Source organism: Cryptomeria japonica, chromosome 9 (assembly GCF_030272615.1).
Source record: "Cryptomeria japonica chromosome 9, Sugi_1.0, whole genome shotgun sequence".
Taxonomy (NCBI): domain Eukaryota; kingdom Viridiplantae; phylum Streptophyta; class Pinopsida; order Cupressales; family Cupressaceae; genus Cryptomeria; species Cryptomeria japonica.
In genome coordinates, this window is record NC_081413.1 from 636,188,034 (window position 1) to 636,214,114 (window position 26,081).

A 26,081-nucleotide genomic window follows, 5' to 3' on the forward strand; every position below is an offset into this window, starting at 1 on the left:
TTCCCTTGAGTATTAAAGTACAAAACCTTGAAAAATGAAGGAAGAAGACCGGATTTTGTTGGGCAAGATTTATAGCCACCCTTGGATGAAGTACGCCTCCTTTGGCCTTCAAAAGAATTTCACCTTCCACTAGCCTTCAATATGAATTTCGCCCTCCTTAGTCTCCATACTTAGTAGAAATTCGCTCCACTCCAGCTAGATTTCGCACCTTCTTTTTGCTCTCCAAATTCGCACTTGAAAGGATGATTGAATGATTTGAATTGTGAAAAAAAAAACACCTCCAATATATAGAGCGCTCACCTTCCACTTACCCATGAGGCCGACCTAGCAAATAAAAGGTGAAATAATAAAACCACCAAGAAGAAGGCCAACTTGATAAAATAGATAAAAATAATACCTCAAGCGCCCCATTTTCAATTTTAATTTAATAAAAATTAATTTTAAATGCCTTTCTAATAGGAATTCGATTTTCTAAGGCTCAAAATTAATTTATTAAATGCCATGCGCCTTTATTAAATGCCAATTTAATTTAAATTTTTTCAAATATTTCGAAGTTGGTAATTTTGGCATTTCATGTGATTTGGAGGATATCAACGTTGGGATATGGCAAAAATAATGAATGCCAATGACTTCGCTCTGGTCCCTGGGAGAGGGACAGGAGCGCTTTTCTCAATCTAGGCCTTGCATTCCTCATTTTCACGCTCAAAACTTTATCTAGGCATTTTAAAATGGCATTTTTGACTGGAGTCTTGAGTTTAATTCACTTGATCTTTAGAAGGAACGTGCCTTAGGACATTTTCGCCCTGGACCCTAGGTGAGGGACAGGAGCACTTTTTTGCTTTTGTCCTCAATCCTTCATCTTTCATTTGTCGATTCTCGTTGTGGTGTAAGCAATGATCTCTTTCACTTGTTCCATGCATGCTTAACTCGTTTTTTGCAAGGCAAAATAAGCTCTCCCAAGATTTTCGCCCTAGTCCTCCAATGAAGGACAGGAGCGCTTTTTGTATTTTAGCCCAAGATTGTCAAGTTTTGGAGTCAAACCTTTGTTCATCATGATTTAGAAGACCTTTCCAATCTTGCTCAAATTTTCCCTAGCATAATCTCGGAGGGAAATTGTTGATTTCATAAAAATCGCCCTGGTCCTTCAGTGAGGGACAGGAGCACTTTTGAGTCCTTGTACAAATTCTTGATCACATTAATCTTCAAATTACCCTCCAGGCGTAGAATATCACATTTCACTCCTTCTTGAGCCTTGGGAACAAAAATAGCATGTTCAAAATGCAAGGTAAATGGGCATATTTGGAAATTTCGCCCTGGTCCCTTGGAGAGGGACAGGAGCACTTTTGCCAATTGTCATCAAATTTTGCAAATCTTGCATCTCAATTCCACCTCGAAGTATTTTAAACATCATTTCAAACTTGCGCCTTGGCTTGGATTTGTCCCAATTTGGAGAGAAAGGCTAGATAATATGTTTTTCGCCCTGGTCCCTTGGTGAGGGATGGGAGCACTTTTTCAATTTCAAGCTTATCCGTCCTTTGCTAGCTTTCCAAATTATCTTCAACGGGCAAATCATGTCTTCTTCCATTCATTTCAATCACAAACTTGCCTTGGTGTTGCAAGAAATTTACACCTTTTGGAAAATTGCTCTGGACCCTTGGAGAGGGACAGGAGCGCCTTTTTACATCTTGGTGTATTTCTTTGTTCTTTAAAACCCTCAATTGCGTCTAAGGCATAAAACATCATTCGTCCTTCCCATCCAAGTCAAGTTTTGCCATAAAATATCAAACAAAGAGGAGAAACTTGAAAAAGTGCCATGGTCCTTCAGTGAGGGACAGGAGCACTTTTTGTCATTTGGGTTAATTTACTCCTTTGTAGACCACTTAAATTATATTCAATGGACAAAACATGCCTCCCTTGACCTCTTCAAATCTTAAAATCACTTTAATCTTGCAAAAATAGTGCAAATTTGAAATTCAAGCTCTGGTCCTTCAGTGAGGGACAGGAGCACTTTTTGCCTTCTAAGCCAAATTGTCTCACTTTTCATCTCAAAATTCCTTTGCTAGGGAAGATATCATCTTGTTACACGCCATGAATAAGAATTCAAGTCCAAAGAAGGTCTAAAAATGTGTATATAAAGAAAATCGCTATGGTCCTTCAGTGAGGGACAGGAGCGCTTTTGACCTTCTAGGCAAAAACTCCATCATTTCATTGTTTTCAATCAAGTCTGGATGCTTTATTATGTTCATTTCATCGTCCACCATGCCTTTGATGTCTCAACTTGACCAAACAAGGTCAGGAATGACTCCAAGCCTTTTCGCCCTGGACCCTTGGTGAGGGACAGGAGTGCTTTGCCTTGGTCCTCTTGAAGAGGGACAGGAGCGCTTTTCGCTCTGGATCCTCAATGAAGGACAGGAGCGAAATTTGACTTTTTGAACTCTCTATCAGGATAATTTTTATGGAATATCTTATACTTTAAGTTATATTCCATATATACTTTCAAGATGTTTGAGAGTGGTTTCAGACCTCCAGGAGTTATATTGCAAAATCTAGTTTTTGGAGGTTTTTCAGTTTCCAGACTTAGTCAAATTTCAGGATCAGGACATTCTAGACTTAGCCAAAATTCAGGATCAGGACTTTCAGACTTAGCCAAAATTCAGGATCAGGACATCACTCAAGCAGGACTTGCTATCCATGTGATCCCCTGGGCGACACTCAAAATGCAAAGGCTAACGGACAAAACCCTAAAAAACCTAGAAAACAAACCCTAAAAGCAAAAAGCAGGGGTCCCCATTTGCAATGGGGCGATGTGTGAAAACGTCACAACACCCTTCCAGAGGGTCCAGAGTGAAATTCCTATAATCACATATTTTCCCTTCAAAATAAGTTAAATCCTTGGCTTTCATGGCATACATAGAAGGGAGGTGGCTTGACCTTGCCTTTAAAGGAGAATTAAAGTTGAAAAGATGGAGGAATAAGCTCAAATCATGAATTTCGCTCCTGACCCTTCCAAAGGGTCCAGAGCGAAATTCTTCAAAGCACCTATTTTCTCCTCGGATGAGGTCAAAACTTTGGTTCCTATGGCGTATATGGAAGTGGAGTGATGTATTTTTGCTTGGCAATGTAGATTGGAGTTCAAGAAATGAAATGTCAAGCCTAGAGTGTGAATTTCGCTCTTGACCCTTCCAAAGGGTCCAGAGCGAAATTCCCCAAAACCGCTTTTTTCCTCAATTTTATGCCAAGCCTAGTGTGGATCAAGATTAAAGGTGTCCTTAGGCATGTCCTTGAATTGCCAAGAGTCATCAAATATGATGAAATGAGCTCAAAACAAAATTTTCGCTCCACACCCTTCTAAAGGGTCCAGAGCGAAAATCCTAAAACCCATCCTATCCTCCAAAAATTTGTGCCAAGCCAGGCCTAGACCAAGTTGGGGATGCCCCTAGGATTGCCCTTGAATGGTTTGTTGCCTTCAAAAATACAAATTTTAAGCTAAAACTTGAATTTCGCTCCAGAGCGAAATTCTCTAAATCAACCATTTTCTCCTTGAGTGAAGCTAAACTTTGATACCTATGGCAGGTTTGAAGGTGGAGTGAGGTATTCTTTTCCCTACAAGATGAATTGAACTGAGGGAAATGAAGAATTGAGACCTAAAACTTGAATTTCGCTCCTGACCCTTCCAAAGGGTCCAAGGCAAAATTCACAAAATGTCCTTTTTTCCTTCAAGTTTGAGCTAAGCCAGGATAGTGGTCAAGGAGGATTGGTCCAGAACTTTTTACCCTCCTCCGCGCTCAACAAAATTGGCGCTAGAAGGAGGGCTGAGCATTTGAGCGTCCGATCTTGTCAAGTCACATCGCATTTGAAGAAATTATCTTAAGGCTTTTTACCCTCCTCCACACTCAACAAAATTGGCGCTAGAAGGAGGGCATGATCGCGATAAACGCCTGAACAACTCAACAAAATTAGCAGTGCCTAACAGCAAATGTGAACTCCTGAATCCAAGGAAGATCAGTGGAAAGTCATCTTCAACACTCGACGGAGGTGGTACAGAGAAAGGAGGTGATCGTTGGGTCGTCAGTTGGATTTGCGAAAACAAGGAAGCAAGCTGGAACCAATTGAGCTTTCAAGTTGAATCTGAGATATTCAAGATCTCTCTTATTCCAAAAAATCCAAAAAAAAGTAAAAAAACCAAAAATCCAGAAAAAAAAGTGAAAAATAGAAAATCAAAAAAAAATCAAAAAATCAAAAAGAAAAGATTTCTCAATGGAGCGGCAACAGTTTCACGAGGAGCAACAAGTTGATTTTCCTCAACTTTGGTGGAGATTAGATACACAGCTTTATCCACGCAGATTGTTCAAGTTTGCAAGACCAGGGCGAGTGTCGAGTCCATGAGACAGAGGAACATGATGAAATGCATTGCTTGAAGTAATTATCAAGAATGGAATCGGCAACGCAAGGAAAAATCTTCTTTTGGGATGTCCCCAGGCCAGAAACAGAAGAAGGCAGCTTCAGTGTCCCAGAGAGCAAGGATCCTCTTCTAAGCTTCTTGTGGATGATCGAGAGTCAACTCATTTTGAATGGTGAAATGCGTTTAGAGAACACATTACTACCATTGTGGTGTAGAATTCACAACTCACCTCACTTTGAATTTACTTGCTCAGAATGTGAAATGGCTATCAATCAAGTCAGAAATCAGTTTGGAATGCTAACTTTGTCCAAGGAAGAATGTATTGTGAACAGATCTTGGGGTGCACATCTCACAGCTGAATTCAGGAGAACCTATGAACAAGGCATTGCTCCAGCATCTGATTGTGAGAAGGATCAATTGTACGTTGACGATATAAATGCACCTGATGAACAATGTATTACAGTGGATAGCTCGCCATGCCTTGCACCTGAAAAAGAATACCATGAAACAAAAGTTGAAGAATCAGTTGAGAATACTCGAACAGTGATAAAGGAAGATCTGGGAGTTGAACAAGCAATCCAAGAAGAAGAGGACTCATTCCTTGAAGAATTCTCATTTATACTACAAAAGGAGACCCTTGAGAGTGAAATACAAGAGGTTTCAAGTAGCATCCTTGAAGAGGACAATCAAGTTGACATATTGCACAAAGAGCTACAAATTATCATAAGTGAGCTCAGATATGAAGAACAATTTGAGGGGGCGCTCAAGGACGTCCTCACTCTCATGATATTTGAAGGGGTGTTGAAAGATCTTGTAGAGGAAACACAAGTGGAATCACTACCAAAAAATCTTCAAAATAAACAAGCTATGGTGAGTAATGCGATCCATCACCAGCTCCGACCTCCCGAGATTATGCTTGAAGAAGAAAGGCCACCAGAGATTATATTTGATCAACTAGAAGAGATGTTTGAAGCTCAATCTATCAAGGAGACTCTCATTTTTTAAGATATGCTAACAAAATTTCATGAAGATGCCTAGTTTATGCAAGATATCTTAGTGAAAACTGAGAATGGTGGACTATTCAAAGGGGCGCTGAGCTTGTTTCAAGAGGACCTTCCTAATCCAGATCAACACACTGTGAATGCTCATGGAATAGTTCATCATCAATGGCGACCTCCTGAAGCAGCTGGTGACCTCGCTTCTGACAATGCAGTGCCATATGAGCCTGAAATATGCCAGGTTGTCTCTTTCCTTAATCCTAGCCTTGAAAGTTATTATGATTTTGATTATGGGGATTTTGGGAAAACAACTTGCATCTGGATTGATCCTGGTCCTAAAGAATTACCCCAGTTGATCATTTTGAGTGAAAATTTGCCTGAGTATGAGAGATGCATGGTGAGAGTTTGCTTTTCTGTATTTAAGGATGAATTTGCTCGACTAAGAACCATCACTTTTGCCATGCTCCTGTTGCACAACCTGAGAAATCATGTGAAGTCATGTATATATTTTGCTTCTTTGAGTCGTGTTGAGTCTGGGAGTCTTGTATATAGATTTAGAGTAGGTTTTCCTTTCGTGTGTTTTAGCTTAGAGGTTTTTGAGCCTTGTTCTTAATTTGCCTTGAGTCATTTGACTCGGGATTCTCGAGTGGCTCAAGTAGTTTAGTTTTTTGCCTTCTTTAGTTAGCTTTTGGGGTGCGCTTTAGCTTAGTTTTCTTTTGGGTCAGTCGTTTGCTTTGGTTTAGGTGTCCTGAGTAGGAGCCTCCATTTGTGAGAAAGGGTGTCTGTGTTGTTGCTCGCACATTGGCAATATCTTGGATCTTATGTTAGACTCATTTCTTAGATATCTATTCATGAAGTGCTTTTGAATCCGAGGTTATTCTTCTTCAGCATTATCATCTAATCAGGACTTGTACTTGATTTGGAAGGGGATCATTTTCTATGTCTTGATGCCGACATCTGTCGATTACTATATCTTTACACATTAATAGACTCCGAGTCATTATGGTTTTCAGGCAAAGCTGTGATTAGTGAAAAATCTAAAGTCTGGCTTCAATGCCACCGCAATCCTCAAACCCTAGTAAGCTTCACTGCTTACGAGCCAAAGGAATTGACGAAATGAAAGAGCAATATCAAAAGGAAAAAATGAGAAATGAAAGAGAAAAATCAAGAAAGAATGAAATGAAATGAAATATCAAAATTGGCTAATGGGAACATACGAGTAACTCCATCGGGGCTATAGACGCCCGGCCGGCAATGGAGCAATGTTCATGAGCTTGCGGCAATAACCTCGTCGGGACTATAGACGTCTAACTGGCAGCGAGGCTCTATCCAGGATGCTTATGAAGTTCAGATATACTACGTAGCCAATCACAGGGGAGCCTGAAGATCATAATTGTCTTGTCGAGAGGAATGAATACACTTGCACACACCTGGGTAATCAAAGACTAAGTGTCTAGATCTAATTAAAGATTTTCCTTCCACTTTGAGTGTATTTTCCAATCTCTTGATAAGCTAGGTTGAATTTTCTGGAGGTTCTAGGTGTCAATTGAGTCTTTATCTCTGAAATGTTCAGAAACATTTATTCAAGGTGGCACTAGATGTTGTGATGTATTCACACATCACCCCATTGCAAATGGGGACCCCTGCTTTTTGCTTTCTAGGGTTTGTTTTTCTGGGTTTCTAGGGTTTTGTTTGTTAGCCTTTGCATTTTGAGTGCTATCAGAGGGATCACTGGTTAGAGGCTCTGCTTGAGATAGGATGAGTCAGTGGATGCTCCAAGTTAGGGTTTCCTTCAAGGTCTTCCTTAGGCTTAGTTTTTGCTAGTGGTGTCCCGTTTGAGTCCGAGGAAGTCAGAGAGTGGTTGAGCAAATTTGGCAAGGATATAGAAGGAAATGGATCTAGGATCAAGTCTAAGTCAAAGTCAAGTCAGTTTGGAGGTGAATTAAGCCTACAAAGAGGAATTTCGCTCCTGACCCTTCCAAAGGGTCCAGAGCGAAATTCATATTTCCTCTATTCTGTTCTTTGGCATGACCAAATTTGTAACTTCTAAAGCATGGTTTGGGGGCCTTGGGCACATGTTTGCCTTGAGGAAGAGGTTTAAGACTTTGAAATGATGAAAATCAACCTGGGATAAGATTTTCGCTCTTGACCCCTCCAAAGGGTCCAGAGCGAAATCCTCCATTTTACCCTCTCTTGGCCCTAAAAACCTAGTTTGACCCTGCCTGGACCCAGTTAGGTGATGGATTATCTTGATAGTAAAAGGAAGAAGTTGATTCGATCAAGTTTGGAGGAGAATGAAGTGAACCTAGGTGAGAAACTAGCCAAGGATATGATTTTCGCTCCTGACCCTTCCAAAGGGTCCAGAGCGAAATTCCTCACACACCTATTTTTTGACCTTGCTTAGACCACAAACCTTGTCCCTTGGGTGAAGATTGATGTTTAGCTACCTTCTAGAGAGGATTGAAGGTGAAAAAATGAAGGATTCTAGCCTAAAAAGTGAATTTCGCTCTTGACCCTTCCAAAGGGTCCAGAGCGAAATTCTTGAAAACACTCATTTTTCCTTTAGCCAGAGTCAGGACCCAGGTGGAAATGAAAGGAGAGGGATCTATGTTTGCCTCCCAAAGAGGATGAGAGTTGGAAGAGTCAAGGATCAAACCCAAAACATGATTTTCACTCCTGACCCTTCCGAAGGGTCTAGAGCGAAAATCTTTGTAGCTCTTATTTCCTTCCTTGTTTTGGCTAGGCGTTGACATGATGGGGGATGAATTGGTATGTTCTTGCCTTGAGAGGGAGTTGGATGATTTTGAAGATCAAGATTTTAGCCTAATAGTGATTTTCACTCCTGACCCTTCCAAAGGGTCCAGAGCGAAATTCACTATAAACCTCATTTGCTACTTGATTTGGGCATCAATCCTTGTTCCTTAGGTGGAAAATGATCTAAGTTTGCTTCTTGAGGTGGTTTGGAGTTGGAGAAATGAAAAATCAAGCTCAAATCATGATTTTCACTCCTGACCCTTCCAAAGGGTCCAGAGCGAAAATCTTCATGGACCTCATTCTCTTCCTTGTTAGGCCAAGTTCTTAGTGTCCAAGGCATGTTGGAGGAAGGATAGACATATTCTTGCCTTGAGGAATGATGGAAGGTAATAAAAGATGAAATATCAAGCCTAGAATGTGAAATTCGCTCCTGACCCTTCCAAAGGGTCCAGAGCGAAATTTCACCAAAACCACCTTTTTTCCAATTTTGTGTCAAGACAATTGCAAACTAAAGTGAATTGGGATGGAAGAGGTCCTTAGGAGTAACTTCAAGTTGCTAGGAATCATTGAAATTGAAGGAATTAAGCTTAAAACAAGATTTTTGCTCCTGACCCTTCCAAAGGGTCCAGAGCGAAAATCCACCTATTCCTTTCACATTTGTGCCAAGTCAGGCCTAGACAAAGATTATAGAAGCCCTTGAGATTGCCCTTGAATGGATTTTTGTCTCAAAAAATGATGATTTTGGTCTAGAGGAAGAATCTCGCTCCTGACCCTTCCAAAGGGTCCAAGGCGAAATTCATTATAAGTCATGTCCCTGGCCATGATTTCAAGCGAAATTCTCTTTTCTAACCACTTTGAGGTCAAGCAAAATGTTGCAAGCATGGGAGAGGGATCAGAGGATAAGAGTCCAAGTAAACAAAGTGAAAAGAATGCAATTGAATGAGGATAAACAAGCAAATCATGAAATTCGCTCCTCACCCTTCCAGAGGGTCCAAAGCGAAATTGTGCAAAACCTATCTTTTCCCTCAAATTTATGCCAAGTCTAGTGTGGGTCAAGATTAGAGGTGTCCTTAGGCATGTCCTTGAATTGCCAAGAGTCATCAAATATGAAGAAATGAGCTCAAAACAAGAAATTCGCTCCTGACCCTTCCAAAGGGTCCAAAGCAAAAAACACTAAAACCATCCTTTTCTCCAAATTTTGTGCGAAGTCAGGCCTAGACTAGGCTGAGAAAAACTATTTGGAATGCCTTGGAAAGATGTTTGACCATCAAAAGTGTGAATTTTGAGCTAAAATGAGAATTTCGCTCCTAACCCTTCCAAAGGGTCCAGAGCGAAATTCTGGATAGGTCCTGTTCCTGGCTAGTTTTTTGAGCGAATTCTCCTTTTTGGGTCTTGTGAAGATCAAACCAATGTTGCCAAGTTGAGAAGTGGATTCAATATGGGGGATTCTAGATGAAGTGAAGTGAAGAAAATGAAATTGGGTGGGGATAGGCAAGCAAAAAGTGAATTTCGCTCCTGACCCTTCCAAAGGGTCCAGAGCGAAATTCCCATTATCACCTAATTTGCCCATATGAGAAGCTAAAAAGTTGAATTCCTAGGCTTTGTTCAGCCAAAACAAGCATATGCACACCTTTAAGAGGATTTTGGAGTAGAGACATGATGGAATTTGTCCAAAAATGCAAAATTCGCTCCTGACCCTTCCAAAGGGTCCAGGGCGAGATCCTTTGAAACTACTATTTTTCACCTTGTTGGGGCCAGGCGAGGAGCTAATTGTGAAATAATGTTGAAGAGAGGTCTAAATTGGGCAAAATAGCAAATTTCGCTCCTGACCCTTCCAAAGGGTCCAGGGCGAAATTCTTGTCCAGGGCGAAATTCTTATAGGGCCTGTCCCTGGGGAGAATCTTGAGCAAGCTTCTTTTAATATCTTCTTGTTGATGATTTAAGGTGAAAATGCTATGTTGAAATGAATTTATTATGTGTCCTTAATCATCTTTTGGTTTGTTTTGCAGATGAAAGAAGACCAGGCCAGGGCAAGGAAGACCTTCTCCGGTCCAGCATCATCAAGGACGACCTCTTCCAGTCCAGCATTTCAAGGAAAGGTACACCATCCATCCTGCACGTCAAAGACTAAGGGGGTTGAAGCAAGAGTTAATTAAAGTTAGCTTCTCAGCATCATCAAATTGAGTATCTACCAAGTTGCAAGTGTCAGACAAGGTGGCATCCCAGTCATCACTCCTCCAGTCGGATTGGTCCACCTCAGCGTGTCCAGATTCAATGTACCTGACTCATCAAAGATGACACTAACTTCGATGTACCTACCCCGGTTATCCATTGGTTGAATATTCCAGAGAGGACATGTGTCCAAATAATGCAATTATTTCATTGGCCAGAATTGAGTTGGTTGTAACAAACCCTAATTAGGGTTTTCATTGTAAAATCTTGGCCATTGATCTCAAATTGATCTGAGCCATTGAATTGTATTGAGAGCGCTATATAAGCGCCGGCTCCTCATTTGTAAAGGCTAATAGTTAGGAGGTTAATAGTTAGTTCATAGAGGTTAGAATAGCTAATGATTAATAGAAAATAGAATAGAAGTTAGAGTAGAATAGGAAGAGAAGGCAAAGATTGTTGCCAAGATGTTGTTGTAAAAGACTTGTAAACTTCATTGAAGAAATGGTGAAATCTATGGGTCGATTCAGCAATTTGCATGGTCTCTATACTTCTCAGATTTGATTTCATGTTATTAGATGAGTGGAAGAAATGTGTTTGATTGATGGTGAAATTTGTATATCCATACTACTAGACTAGCAGTTTGTTGATTGCAGACTTGCCTTGTGTAGTCAACTGGAATCATTCAGCTTAAGCTTAACTTCAATTGTCGCTTCTTCATTGATATGCATCAGCCTGATGGTGTCTATCCCTGTAGCGATGATCTGAACATCATAAAGCTTTCCTCCGAAGATCGCACTAACCTTGTGGAGATGGTCCTGGGATGTCAAGACAAGACTTAGTTAGAATTTCATCAAAGGTCATTCATTGCTCCTACATTCTTAGTGTCAGAATTAGATCCTTCCCTCGCCCTCATCCTTTTTTCCTTTTTTAAAAAATCTAGGCTAGTGAAATCCTGTGTTCCAGTAATATTTAAAGAAAATCAGACATTCAAATCATCGAGTGTAAGTCCCCTTGTGATTCCAGCAAAATCACATCATACCACGAAGAGCTTATAAACACGTAGAGAACCTACATACAAGAACCTTGGAGTTACTCTGACTGATCCTTCAGCGAAATCTTCAGCAGTCGGGAACTTTGTTCGAGAGAGGATAAGGTACCTTAGGTATTTTATTCTGTGTTCGCACGTGCATAAAAAACACATCAACGAGTATTAGCATAAGTGAATGCACAAATAACAATGGAGAAATAAAAAAGTATGTGTAAGGAAAATTCAAAGAAAGCATAGGGAAAGGGTTGCTTAGGAGGAAAAAGGAATAATATATCAAACATTTCAATCCTAAATATGACCATATGCAAAAGATCTACATAGGAATGGAAATAAAATTGAAAGCAAAAATGATCGCTTGGATAAGAACTAGTTTGCACCAACTTAGATATGAAACCAAAAGATGGATGATACCTAAAGAAGAGTGGGCAGATAGAAGGTGTAGTTATTGCACTCAAGAAGTACTGGAAATAGAATGGCATTACATCATGGAGTGTTCAACTAACAAGGTTATCCAGATCAGTTATATTGAGACAATAAAAGTGAACAACTTGAGTAATTTGTTTTAAGAATAAAAGATAATAAGAGTTGCAGATTTCTTGGTCAAGATACACAATAGAGATCCAAGATGCAAAAGGAAAAGGAGATTTAGGTGCCATGTTCTGGGTTGTGCGTGCTTTTCTTTTGCTGGCTACCCATGGGTCCAATAGGCTGCTTGGCCTCATGGACGTGATTAATAACATTCATTCATTCAATCTCTATATGTTCTCTGAAAATGTCCAAACCTTCCTAATAGTGTTCACCAATCAATTTTCAGTCAACAATGCTAGTCATGCGTCATGGAAGGAAATTGTTATTAACATTGAAGAGGCCGTATAGATTTGAATGAGTCATACCAAGCCTAAGGACTGTGTGAGGTTAGGTGACCCAAGCACCTCAATTTTTAGGACTTTTTCACCTTGTTTGGAGGTATGTTAGAGGTGCAACTTCACTTAATGTATTTTTAAGATGTACCTTGCGAGTTTGTTATGATATTTGGGTGCCGTACAGTTTAGTACTTGCTGTACCTGGTTCACTTCAGACCTAAAATGTCTGACTGTTATTTCAGTTTGATATCATATCTGTTCCTCAGTGATTTGGGGGGTGGTAGTAAAATGATTTGAAGTGGTAGTCAGTTTGGTCTGTTCGGGTTGAGTCGTTCAATGTGTGTGAAGCTTTCTGAGCATTTACAGCACTTTTCAGACCTGATTCGCAGTGGTTTTCAATCACAGAAAACTTGTTATAGTCATCAGACGTATATATAGTGATTCAGGGAAACTTCAATCAGCTTTTTGGAGTATTTGCTGAGTGTTTGTTTTTATATAAGACCTGATTAGATCATTGTTAATAGCAAAAAAGGTGTTATCAGACCTTTACCAGTATTATACTTCATTCCTACAATGTATCACACTGTTGTCTCATAGCTGAGTTGACTTGTTCATGATATTTGGCACTATTTTGGACTGTTATAGCAGTTGTATTAGTATCAGCACTTTATATTAGCAGTTATTCCTCTTATGTCATGTCATAACGTATATGAACTAACCGTGTAATAGTTTAGATGCTTATACCACCAAAGAGTTGTCGTCTCTATGTATTTTATATTATGTATTTACTTACCCCACTAAACAAGTGGTTACATTTGTATTTTGCTTCCCAACTGAATAAGCGTGAAGTGTCTTTCATTTCATTTGCTTAGCACTTCACTGAATAAGTGGGATTGGTCGTTTGCTGCCTAGTGCTTTACTTTCAGCTTGCTGCAATTTAACTTGTTGAGTAGGTCATTTCACCGTAAGTGACCTTGCCCATCACAGGGACTAGGTGATCAAAAAGTGATTGAGACATAACATTGTATCTCACTTCCGTTGAAATATTTTCAAAAAAAATTAGAGGTGCAAGTATTACAAGACAAGTCAAAAACATGAATGATCCCATTAAAGAAAGGGCAGGATTTCATGTCAAGTTCACCAAAATGTATACCCTAAGATATTGTATACACGAATCCAACCTCTAAATAGGAAAATCTAGAAGATCTCTCTTATTGTACTCTCAAAACTAAAAGAAATAGAAAGGTACTAAATGGGAAATAGGTAAATAGTTTGTGTAGTCAAAAATATATGCAAAAGAATAAATAAAAGTAAATTCAAGGAAATAATATGCCAATAAAGCCACCAATCTATAAGGAATTTAGAAACCAATAATTATATGTAATAATATAAATAAGTCACCTAATGTAAGAAAGAGATATAAGAAGATAAAGAGAGAAGAGACACTTAACTATGGAGAGCTTGTTGATGCCATGATCTATCCCACTGACCTTAGTTTATAGAACATGAGGTTTAATGTCTCTAGTTGAAAATTTGGCAAGCAAGTAGTAGCCAATCTTGCTCTATGGTAAATCTCAACTCCAACTCTTCAAATGCTATGCTAGCATGTTCTTGGAGATGAAGTCATCTTTGTACTCCTAAAAAGGGAATTAGAAATTCATAGATAAGTATGTTGAAATTCACAAGGGCAGTGATGAATTTGTATTCTTTTCTTCTACAAATGGCCTAAGGTTGGGGATATTAAGATGCCAATGTTATCAAACATTGGAAGTAAAGTTGACTTTGTACAATTGGGAAAACAATGATAACATATTCCATTGTCCAGGAATTGTGATGTTTGCCACAATTGTTCAATCCATAGAAACATAACACTCCCATGTAATCACAAAGTGCCACATTTGTCATTTTGTTTCCCAAATTTTTCAAAAATTCATTCTGATTTTCTTTGTGAATACGCATCCTTTTGTGGCTCAATTTTACACTTCAAGACCAAAAAATTCAGAGCATAGGTAGACTGAAAGTAAACTTAAGCAGTGAGATATTTAAAATTTCTTTAACTTTTACTTTGAAATTTTGTACAAGTTAAATATTAAACCATAATGAAGGTTTTCTTTTAATTTATACCCTAATAACAGTATAGCTTAAATTATAGGGCTGCTCCTATAACGATAGGCCATACTTCATGACAGAATGTCCTACCACTTTAGGAACAGCCATTTATTTTTACATAAATCATTTTATATAAATAAAAATAGTTTATTTAATCCTATGCATTTTTTTATAATTAACATTTTTATAAAGTATTATGTCTTATTTTATCTCTACTCACTATATTTGACATGAAAGAGCAAAATTAATTTTTTTCTCTATTTTTCAATTAGTAATTCGTTTTTTAGCCCCCAAATATCCGTTATGTTGTTCCCATATTAAACCTGAATTCTTGAATTCTATTTATACTTTTGCCAGTCTGTATCAATGTAAATGGAATGCTACAATGATTCAATAAAATAAACAAGGCCTAAGCAAGTTGCATGGATCTAGGAAGGAAAAAAGGGGTGAATATAGGTCAAGTTGCATGGATCACCATCAGGTATCTTAAGTGTTGGGATAAAGGAACCCAAAAATGCAAAGCAATAGCTCTAGCTGAGCACACCATAATCCGAAAATTTATCAGTAATTGGAGATGCATAGTGTTAACAATAATTGATCTTAAAAAAAACAAAAAGACATGCCATTGTCACACTTAGAAACAAGCCAATTGTATGTGGTAATTATAGACCAAAGGCTATAACATGGATTGGAAACATATATGTTGAGGCATTTGGTGCACTCAAATTCTTTGATCCTTGGCCCAAGCTGTTAATTGAATACAGAAATCACACAAATGTTTAAGCCATCAAGAAAGTGATATATCAAAAAAACTCTGAAATCTCAGATATAGACAGTAGTTGTCTATGTTATATATATATAGAGAGAGAGAGAGAGAGAGAGAATGAACTGATCACAATATATATATATATATATATAGAGAGAGAGAGAGAGAGAGAGAGAGAATGAACTGATCACAAAAGCAGGTTGTTAGTGAAAAAAGAAACAGAAACAATAAGTATTTAATGTACTCCATTGTCGACTTGCTGTTTTAAATTATGGCATTATTATGGGTAATGTTTGTTTCTCGAGTATCAAAGTGCAAGTCTTGATAGCAGAGAATCATCCAAATATTTGATGGGATGTGACTTTTAAATTGTATGAGGTCATTCTCAAAAATCAAGATATTTAGCTTCATCTTAAGTTAACTAAAACTGGCGCTGAGTGAATCCAATCAAACATTAGAAATAATAAAACATCATCACTGCACATTAGACTTGAAAAAAATATATGTTTAAACACAAAGAGCATTAGCAGCATATATTGTATCTACAAGAACCATTTGACACTTGTCTACTCCCAACAGTTGTCAACTTTCCACACAATATCTGAAGAGGAACATATGGCAGAAAAAGACCATGACTTTAAGATAATGGAATAATTCTGAACTTAAGTAGCTTCCCCTCGACCACAAGCAATGTACTGGCATTTCCACAATGGACACCTCGACAAAATTCTAATTACTGAGCACCATGATGAGCATGTCTTTGATTTGAATTGTTAATAAACACTTTCATTCTGTGAAAATGAATTGTGAAAAATAAATAAAAAATTGCAAAATAATATGGAAAACTAATCATTAAATCAGATGATACAAAAACAAATCAGCCTGATCTCCTTACTGAAATGTTATGTATGCTAAACAAATAAAATTTGATTTCCTAGTTGGAGACAAGACTCAAACAAATAGCACATGCTTATTAAGATATCCGTGTTTGAGCTCATCTGGAGAGATATCCTCCAACAGAGTATACACACCAGCCGTTTTTTTAATTCCAGAATGGGATAGAAGTTGAACAAACAGATTGAAAATACAAAAGAAATGGACTCCACCTGGACCAGAAGGCTCTAAATTAAGATCGGTAGAGCTTTTAAAGAGAATAATGGTGTCTTGGGTCGAAAAATCAACAAGCATTCTGAATGTGAAGCACTGAGACAGATTACCGTTGAAGGATAATAGCATTGATCATTAGGATATTACGGGAGGAAGAAGCCCAGCATTGGAAGAGAAAAGAGCTCTCAAAAGAATCTATTATGTTAAAAGATTATTCTACTCATATTTCCCTTACTCGTTGCCATAGAAATTCTGTTAAACCTGTTGATAGGTTAGCAATCGTGGAATAATTTTAATGCAGATTCGTGGACTTAACTTTTGTGAACATTTTGGTTATCTATTAGTTTTTAAAAGAAATGTCTCTCCTAATAAGTTGATTTTGTTGATGTTATAGCTAGGTCGGATCCCTTCTAGGACCAACCTAGCACGTGTATTTGACTAATTGGCCCTTGGCCTTAGTTACGCCTTATATGCAATAATCTTAATGTAACTTGTAACATGTTGATGGGGCTGACCCTATATTGGGCGCCAAACCTAAAGCATTATATTGTAATTAAATTGATCTTCTTGTAAGCCGAACTAGGGTGATTTGGGAGGCTAAGTCACATATATATACAAAGCCTAAATCATTGTATCTACACACAATCAGCGAATGCATTTACTTACACAGCAATCTTACACCAGCAGTGATCAGCAAAGTACATCCTAAGGTCAGCGAATATCAATCAAGGGCAGTGAACATCATTCAAAGTTAGCAAACTTCATTCCAAGGGCAGTGAACCAATTCCAAGGGACGGCAAATCCATTCAGAGGCTGCAAACACTCCATTATCAATGAATGGTGTTTATGATCTGTCCTTCTTGATCAGCAGATAAGTACATTGTACTGTTGTGCCCTAGTTCGGTTTCATCTATTCTAAGTGCTTCAAGTATTGAAGCAGATTTGTAAAGATACCTACTGATTATTGCATAATAAGATCTGAGATTTATAGCTGGGTATTGCACCTCCAAGAGGGAGGTTTTCCCAGGGTATTTTTGGTGTCCCTTGTGTTCATTGTTTTGATTTTCTGCCATTGCTATCTATATTGCTACAGTCTGATCCAAATTTAACATGGTATCAAAGCTAAGGTTGTCTCAGTGGTGATCAGACTTTGTAGCAGCACTCCTACTTCACATTCTTCACGCCATTTGCAACATTCAAGATGGTGTATGGTCTGAAAGTTGAGGACAGACTTGAAGGAGCATCAAATTTCACCCCATGGAAATTCAGAATCCTTGTCACCCTCGAAGAAAATGTGATCTTCTAGAGTTTGTGCAAGGAGAGGATCAGCCTATGCCTGAAGACAAAGATGAATTACTTCATTTCAAGAAGAGTGTTGTCAAAGCCAAGAAGATTCTGATTGACTCCGTGAAAGATCATCTTTTTCCTATCATCTCCAAGATGTCTTCAGCTAGGGATATGTTCAAGGCTTTGGAAGGCATGTATGAGATCAACAACACAAGTAGAGCACTTGCATTGAGGCAGCAACTTCATCAAGTCAAGATGGCAAAGGGAGAATCGGTCATCACCTACTTCATGAAGAGTTCAGAATTAAGAGATCAGCTCAGCGCCATTGGAGATGAAGTTGTGGACAAGGATCTTGTCATGCTTGCATTAAATGGTCTTCCTCACTCTTGGGAGCCATTTATCCAAGGCATAAGTGGGAGATCCAAATTTCCCAAGTTTGACCGCCTCCATGTTGATTGCATTCAAGAGGAATCAAGAGTGGCTGCAAGAGGAATTATCAAAAGCTCTCATGGTGAAGACAATCATGTTCTTGCTGCCCAATCCATCAAGAAGAAAGGAGGCTATTGGAAGAAGAACAATTTCAAGAGAAATAGAGACCAAAGGTCTGATCCAGCCCCTGATTCAAAGAAGAAAAAGAAGGATCTTTCACACATCAGGTGTTTCAGGTGTGAAAAGTTCGGTCACTATGCTAGGGACTGCTTATCTCAGCCAAAGCAACAAGGAGAAAACATAAATGAAGTTTCAAATCAGAATGTTGTTGAAGACTTCCTCTTCATCTCTGCCTTGTCAAACAATGTTCCTACAGACAGTCATACATAGCTGATTGATAGTGGAGCATCTAGACACATCACTGGTTACCGGGACCATCTTTCAAACTTGGTGGAGAAGGAGTCCAACCTACACGTGATCATTGGAGATGATGCACACTATTCTATAAGAGGTTTTGGTACTACTGCCCTTAACTTAGATTCTGGAGTTTCTCTTCACCTCAGTGATATATTGTTTGCGTCTCAAGAGGAACCTTATCTCCATATCAGTATTGGAAGATAAAGGTTATCAAATTGCATTTTCTGAGGGAAGAGTTCTTGCATGGCCTAAGAAGTTCGGCATCAAATCAGCTCATGTCATTGGGAATCGGTATGAGAGCCTATATAAGCTTCCAGCTTGTCCAGTTCAAGCTCTCGTTCATGAAGCACCTGAGTCAAGCAAGCTATGGCATAGAAGACTTGGACATCTTCATTTCCGAGCCCTTCCTACCCTAGAGAAGATGGTTAAAAGTATGCCTAAACTTCGTCATATTCATGATGATACATGTAAAGGTTGTGCTATGGGTAAAACACTAAGAGTCCATTTTGTCAAAGTGAAAGTAGGTCTAAAGAGAAATTAGTTGTTGTGCATTCTGATTTATGTGGACCTATGTCTGTTGCTTCTCCAAGTGGATTCTTGTATTATGTAATCTTCATAGATGACTACTCTAGGAAAACGTGGATTTACTTTCTCAATTCAAAAGAATCTGATGAAGTACTAGGTAGATTCAAAGAATTTAAGGCCTTAGCTGAAAATCTATCTGGGAAAAGAATTAAAGTTTTAAGGTCTGATAATGGAGGTGAATACTCCTCACGTAGTTTTCATGATTTTTGTATTGAGGCAGGAATCAAGAGGAAGTTTTGTGTTCCCTACAACCCTCAACAAAATGGGGTTGCAGAAAGAAATAACAGATCTATAGTTGAGGCTGCGAAAGCTATGATTCATGACTAGGACTGTAGACTTTTTTTTGGGCTGAAGCATCTAGAACAGCAGTATACATTCAGAATAGATGCCCTCACTGTGTATTGAAGGATATGACTCTAGAAGAAGCATTTTCAGGGATCAAACCTGACATCAGCCACTTGAGGATCTTTGGAAGTCCAGTATATACACATGTACCCAAAGAGAAGAGAACAAAGTTGGGACCTTCGGGAAAGAGAGAAATTCTTGTGGGTTACAGCGAAATCTCCAAAGCATTCAGAATCTACATTCCAAGTCAGAAGTATATTGAGGTTAGTAGAGATGTTACCTTTGAAGAAGATATTGCATTCAAAAGGTCCAAAAGTTCAAGTATGAAGATTGACTATGAAGTTCATGATAACCCTCAAAACTTGGATATTGATCATGATACTGAGATTCAGAGGGAGTCTACAGAACCTAAAGAGCATGATAATCTAGTTGAGCCTATGAATCCTACTGATGGGCCTAGAGATATTACCGTGAGCAAGAAGAGACCCCTTTGGGCAAGAAACACTGTACAGGAGGCAAAAAAGTTTGCAACTCCAAGTGGCACATTCAAAGAAAGTAGAAGACCTTAGAAGTTCTCATGTGCAACATCATTGGGGTTGAACCTTCCAGCATTGAAGAGGCCATGAACCAGCAAGCATGGAAGAATGCTATGGATGAAGAATATCAGTCTATCATCAAGAATGATGTTTGGGATATTGTGCCTAGACCCAAAGGTAAGTCAATTGTATCCTCCAAATGGTTGTTTAAAATTAAACATGCTGCTGATGGAAGTATTGAGAAATACAAAGCTAGGTTTGTGGCTCGTGGCTTCTCTCAAAAGGAAGGCATAGATTATGAGGAAACCTTTGCCCCTGTGGCTCGATATACTTCTATCAGGACTATCATTGCTATTGCTGCAGCTAAGGGATGGAAGTTACATCAGATGGATGTAAAGACAGTTTTTCTCAATGGAGTTATTGAAGAAGAGGTTTACATAGAGCAACCCGAAGGCTTCGTATCCATGAGAGAGAGTCTCATGTATGCAGATTGAAGAAAGCATTATATGGCCTTAAGCAGGCTCCCCGTGCTTGGTATGAAAGAATTGACAAGTACTTCGTAAGCTTAGGTTTCTGTAAGAATGACACTGATCCAAATATTTACTTCAAGGTATTCAATGGTGAAATGTTAATTCTAGTTTTATATGTTGATGATTTATTTCTGACTAGAGAAGATCATCTCATTCTTAGATGTAAGAAAGAACTAACTTCAAAATTTGAAATGAAGGATCTAGGTCTCGTGCATTTATTTCTAGGATTAGAAGTATGGCAAAGACCTAATGAGATTATTCTAAGTCAAGGAAAATATACAATTGATATTTTAAAGAGGTTTGGAATGTTAGATTTTAAATCTATGTCTACTCCTATGGAATCTAACTTGAAGAAGTTGAGTGAATCTACAGCTAGTTCAGATCTTGTGGATCCTACTGAGTATCGGCAGTTGATTGGATCCTTGATGTATCTAGTTAACACTAGACCTAATATTATGAAGGGAGTGCTCTCAGACAGTTTGTGTGTGAACCTAGACAGATTCATCTAGTTGCAGCCAAGCATATCTTGAGATACTTGTGTGGCACAGTTGGATATGGGTTGAAGTACTCTTCCAACACAGTATTGAACTTGGAAAGTTATTCTGATTCTGATTGGGCAGACAGTACTGAACTTGGAAGGTTATTCTGATTCTGATTGGGCAGGAAGTGTCACTGATTGTAAGAGCACTTCTAGAGTTTGCTTCAGCTTGGGATCCACTATGATTTCTTGGTGTAGCAGGAAACAGTCTTCGGTAGAATTGAGTACTGCAAAAGCAGAATACATTGCAGCATGTGTGGCAGCTAGAGAAGCAGTGTGGCTTCGAAAAACTCCTTGCAGGATTGTTTGGACAACCTTGGGAGCTTACAATTATCCATAGTGATAACCAGAGCTGTGTGAAGCTTTCTGCCAATCCAATATTTCATAACAGAACAAAGCATGTGGAAATCCAATATCATTATATCAGGGATATGGTGCAAAGGAATGTTGTTCAGCTAAAGTACATCAGCACTGATGAGCAAACAGCAAATGTTCTCACCAAGCCTCTTGCTCAAGTGAAGTTTGCATACTTTCAAGATAAGCTTGGAATTGTGGAGAATGAAGCTCTAGCTGAGAGGGAAACTCAGCATCAGTGATACATTGAGATGTATCTTCCACCCTCTGCGAGTAGGCATGGTGGAACCACCCTCTGCGAGTAGGCATGGTGGTAATGCACTCTTCTCAGGGAGAAGTTTGAGGTGAAAGCCCTCTTCCACCCTCTGCGAGTAGGCATGGTGGATCCACCCTCTGCAAACAGGTATGGTGGATGTCATGGAAGAAATTCCATGATCTAGCACTTGTGTGTATTCACCCTCTGGGAGTAGCTATGGTGAACGTCATGTTTAAATGACGACATCACAATTGCATGATGGGCACTTGTGTTCATTTGTTTTTCATCCATGGGTGTAGCCATGATGGATCCACCCTCCAGGAGTAGCCATGGTGGTTGTCACTATGTGACTCGGATCTTGAGAAGGTCTCCTCCCTAGCTAAGAGGGAGTGTTGATGTTATAGCTAGGTCGGATCCCTTCTAGGGCTGACCTAGCACGTGTATGTGACTAATTGGCCCTTGGCCTTAGTCACGCCTTATATGCAATAATCTTAATGTAACTTGTAACGTGTTGATGGGGCTGACCCTATATTGGGCGCCAAACCTAAAGCATTATATTGTAATTAAATTAATCTTCTTGTAACCCGACCTAGGGTGATTTGGAAGGCTAAGTCACATATATATACAAAGCCTAAATCATTGTATCTACACACAATCAGCAAATGTATTCACTTACACGGCAATCTTACACCAGCAATGATCAGCGAAGTACATTCTAAGGTCAGTGAATATCAATCAAGAGCGGAGAACCATACTCAAGGTCAGTGAACATCATTCAAAGTTAGCGAACTTCATTCCAAGGGCAGCAAACCAATTCCAAGGGACAGCGAATCCATTCAGAGGCTGTAAACACTCAATTTTCAGTGAATGGTATTTATGATCTGTCCTTCTTGATCAGCAGATAAGTCCATTGTACTGCTGTGCCCTAGTTCGGTTTCATCTGATCTAAGTGCTTCAAGTATTGAAGCAGATTTGTAAAGATACCTACTGATTATTGCATAATAAGATCTGAGATTTATAGCTGGGTTTTTCACCTCCAAGAGGGAGGTTTTCCCAAGGTATTTTTGGTGTCCCTTGTGTTCATTGTTTTAATTTTCTGTCATTGCTATCTATATTGCTACAGTCTGATCCAAAATTAACAGATTTAGTGTCTTGATGGGTCTCAATGATGAGTAGGATACCAGCCTCTTAGAGTGCTGAAATTTCCAGAATCTCGACTTTTGGGGGGCATGTATTTCTGCAATGGAGTGCTTATTTGAACTGTATGTAAGTTCAACACTAAGAAAGTTTTGAGATAGGTTTCATCTTGACAAGGTTGCAGATTTCCTAACCAAGATACACAGCAGAAGATCTAAGTTGCAGAAGGAGAAAGAGGTTTAGCAGTCACAGTTTTCTGTTTGGGTTTATTTGGGCTTCGCATGCTTTGCTAGCTATCCGTGGGTGGCTGTTTAACCTCGTGGACGTTATTAAAAATATTCATTCAAGCAATACAGTGATAAATTACATTTCTTGTTTTAACGGCAATATAGAAAACAATTTGTGAATTCTTCAAAGTAATGTTAAGGTTAGACGTGGCTTTGAAGCGATAGGCCATGTGCATTATTTGCATGGATCATTTAGTTTTTTGGTCAAGCCTCGGTAAGTGCTTAATTTCTTAATCGAGTCCCTCGGGAGCACATTCATACCTAATCTTTCGAAAAACAAAGAGGGATAGACCTTGCATCTTATTATGACAGAATTCAACTTATTCATTGTAACTGTAGTAACGATCATTGATTATAAAGGTTACGGACTCCGAATGCCTAAAATCGTGAAAATGACACAATTCCTAAAAGTGGCGGTATCAACTTGGATATTCATTATACAAAAACATTTCATCAGTAAAGCAAAAGAATTACCCGCATAAAGACTCCTCTAAACAATGTACATTGCATGCATTTATTAGAGAACATCGCAAATATCACTAACTCTTCGTAGCATATTTCGGCAAACAATTACCAGAAAATAATTCAGCCATTTCCTCAGGAAACATGCGTATATCATTGACTGTTCGTAGCACATATCTAGAACCAATGAAGAGTAAATAATTCGAGCATTTCCTCCAGAAAAATGCACGTATCATGATCAGTTTAGCAAATTTCAATAGCCAGTTACAAGACTTTAAAAAAAAAATGCAGAGGAATGTGGAAGAAAAATACCATAAAATTCTATGAGCAGTCCAGACGGCTATGTTTATTCTGAATTTGCAGCAATTGAGTCAAAATTTTAATCCATTCTTATAGGAATTGCAGAATACTAACCCATGAGAGCCTCAGAACCCAAACCAGCTTCAGTTCCAATGTATCTGCGTAAGTTGCGAACCCAGGGCATCGACGAAGCTTGGGAAATCTTCTTCAAGAGACCATCATTGCCCTCTCCATCACTGGATCCGCTGTACATTTTGCCTGACTTTCCCTGCTCAAATATTATTTACTCCAAAGCTATTATAATGCAAATTCCTATTCACCTGAACAAAATGAAAAATAGAATCAGAAAGATAAGGATAAGAACAAAATATGAAGCACAATTCAGCAAATATATGGTCATCTTTTGCACAAAATTAAGGCGGGGTGAAGGGCTGTGAATACTTTGTTTCTCCAATTGAAGAATTCCTTCCTCCAATGCAAGGCCTTTGGTTGCCTTTTCCTCTTCCCTTCTTCTCCAGAAATGGCTACCTGCAATTTTTTTCAAAAATACAGACGCTCTTGGAAAGTAGAACCCCATATGAATTAGCGCCACGGTTCAAATTTTTAAGAGTTCCGTTTAAGATTAACGGTTCTATGGTTTTTTTAATTTTAAGTAATTGAGGGAAAAAAATCAAAATAAACGATTTTAACATAATTTTTTAATAAATAATAAAATATATGTGAAAGGAAAACGGAAAAAAAATATTAATAAAAAGAGAGGAAATATGTTTAATTATATAAGGTATTTTTCATTAAGTGATGATTGTATTACTATTTTTTTTAAAGATTTTAAATTATGTTTAATTATATAAGAATTAAGCTAGTTGATGTTTGAATTTGAAAGGGAATAAACTTAAATTTTAGGAAAATGAAAAGGAAAATACCTAACATCTATCTAAATGAAAGGGAAAATAGAATTATATTCTTATAAATTTAGATATATAAATAAGTAAAAAATAGTGAATGTGATATATTTATACAAATAATAATTATTTGAAATAAAATTGGGGTTCATTCTATAGTGTGATGGTTAAATGGTGGTGTTGTTCTTGTGGCCACCAAGGTTTAACCCCTACTAGATCATTATCATTATTATTGCAAGCTTGTATTTTTATTGATCCGACGTGCTCATGAGTTTGAACCAGGCATTCATGCCTATGCTTCATACACTCACCTGGTTAAAATTTCCAAATTCATCAAAATTATCTTACATAAAGAGTGAGGAATGATTTATTTTAATGTTTTGAATGTTAAATAAAATAAGAAATTTATTTAGTTAAAAAATGTGATAGACAATACAATACGATTTAATAATGGTATAGAAATGTTAATGAAGATTAAGTCATATTTTGCAATTAGTGACTATTTTGTATGTCAATCTAGATCATTTGTGTGACCTTGGAATCAATCTTGTAAATGTGGATTTGATTTTTCTCTCGCGCATCTAATGTGGATTTGTGGATCCAATCTATGAAAACCTTTAGAATGTTGCTTGAACAACTTGCCTTGATGTCCTTAATTTGTCCTCACATAAAAATTGGTTCCAACATTTTTTACTTTACACATGGTAGAGATAATTATTTCTTTTCTATGAAACCCTATAAGGGTACAAATTTACTCAATCAAATAAAGGATTAAGGTATGTGATTTGAAATATGCAAAATCCCTAAATGCTTGTACAACATGAAATATTTAATAATTGATCCTTATAATGCTTGGATATAATGATTGAATATAGATGATCTGTGATAATCTTTGATGATGTCTAAAATATACTCATTGACACTTTTGATACAATACTGGTCAAGGGTCAAACAAAGCACTCCCACACCTTGAGATGACACATAATGGTCACAAATAGAGGTAAAATCAATGTCATGTTTGAATTTGAATTTGAATTTTCAAACCAAAGGGATCATTTTTGTGACTACAAAAGTGATCAAGATCACCTTCATGACTACCAATTTGATATGGGCCAAGGAAAGGATAAATTGAGGGTCAAGACTAGTCCATCAAAGTGAGTGTCAATAGGAACAAATAAGGCCAAAATATGCATCCACTTTAAATTAAGAAAATAGTGTATAATTGTTATTACATAAAAAATAATCAAGCTAAAATAAGTTCTTGAAATAAATACAAAAAAAAATAAGATACGTATTTTTCAATATTAATTTTTGCCCCCAATTTGTCTTGCATGTGAGCTATCATAAGAATGTATGTCAAAGTAAACATAAGCGACCAATGAGAAAGCATGTGAACAAGATACAAATATAGATGAAGATTGTAGCATTGGTACTTATTCTCTTGAAATAAGTATTTCATCTTGAAAGCATGAAAGACATAAATGAAAGCAATAAATA

The 26,081-nt window shown here is 38.0% G+C and overlaps 1 protein-coding gene across 1 annotated transcript in view; it reads right to left on the reverse strand.

Moving 5' to 3' along the window:
• LOC131078084 (probable serine/threonine-protein phosphatase 2A regulatory subunit B'' subunit TON2) overlaps positions 1-24,270 on the reverse strand; it is a 109,367-nt gene extending 85,097 nt beyond the window's left edge. Inside the window, exons 1-2 of the mRNA XM_058015727.2 lie at positions 24,124-24,270; positions 23,797-24,002 (exon numbers count right to left, since the gene is read on the reverse strand). Of these exons, the coding sequence (XP_057871710.2) occupies positions 23,797-23,935 (139 nt within the window). The 5' untranslated portion in view covers positions 23,936-24,002; positions 24,124-24,270. The remainder of the gene's footprint in view (positions 1-23,796; positions 24,003-24,123) is intronic.
• Positions 24,271-26,081: the final 1,811 nt, after the last annotated feature.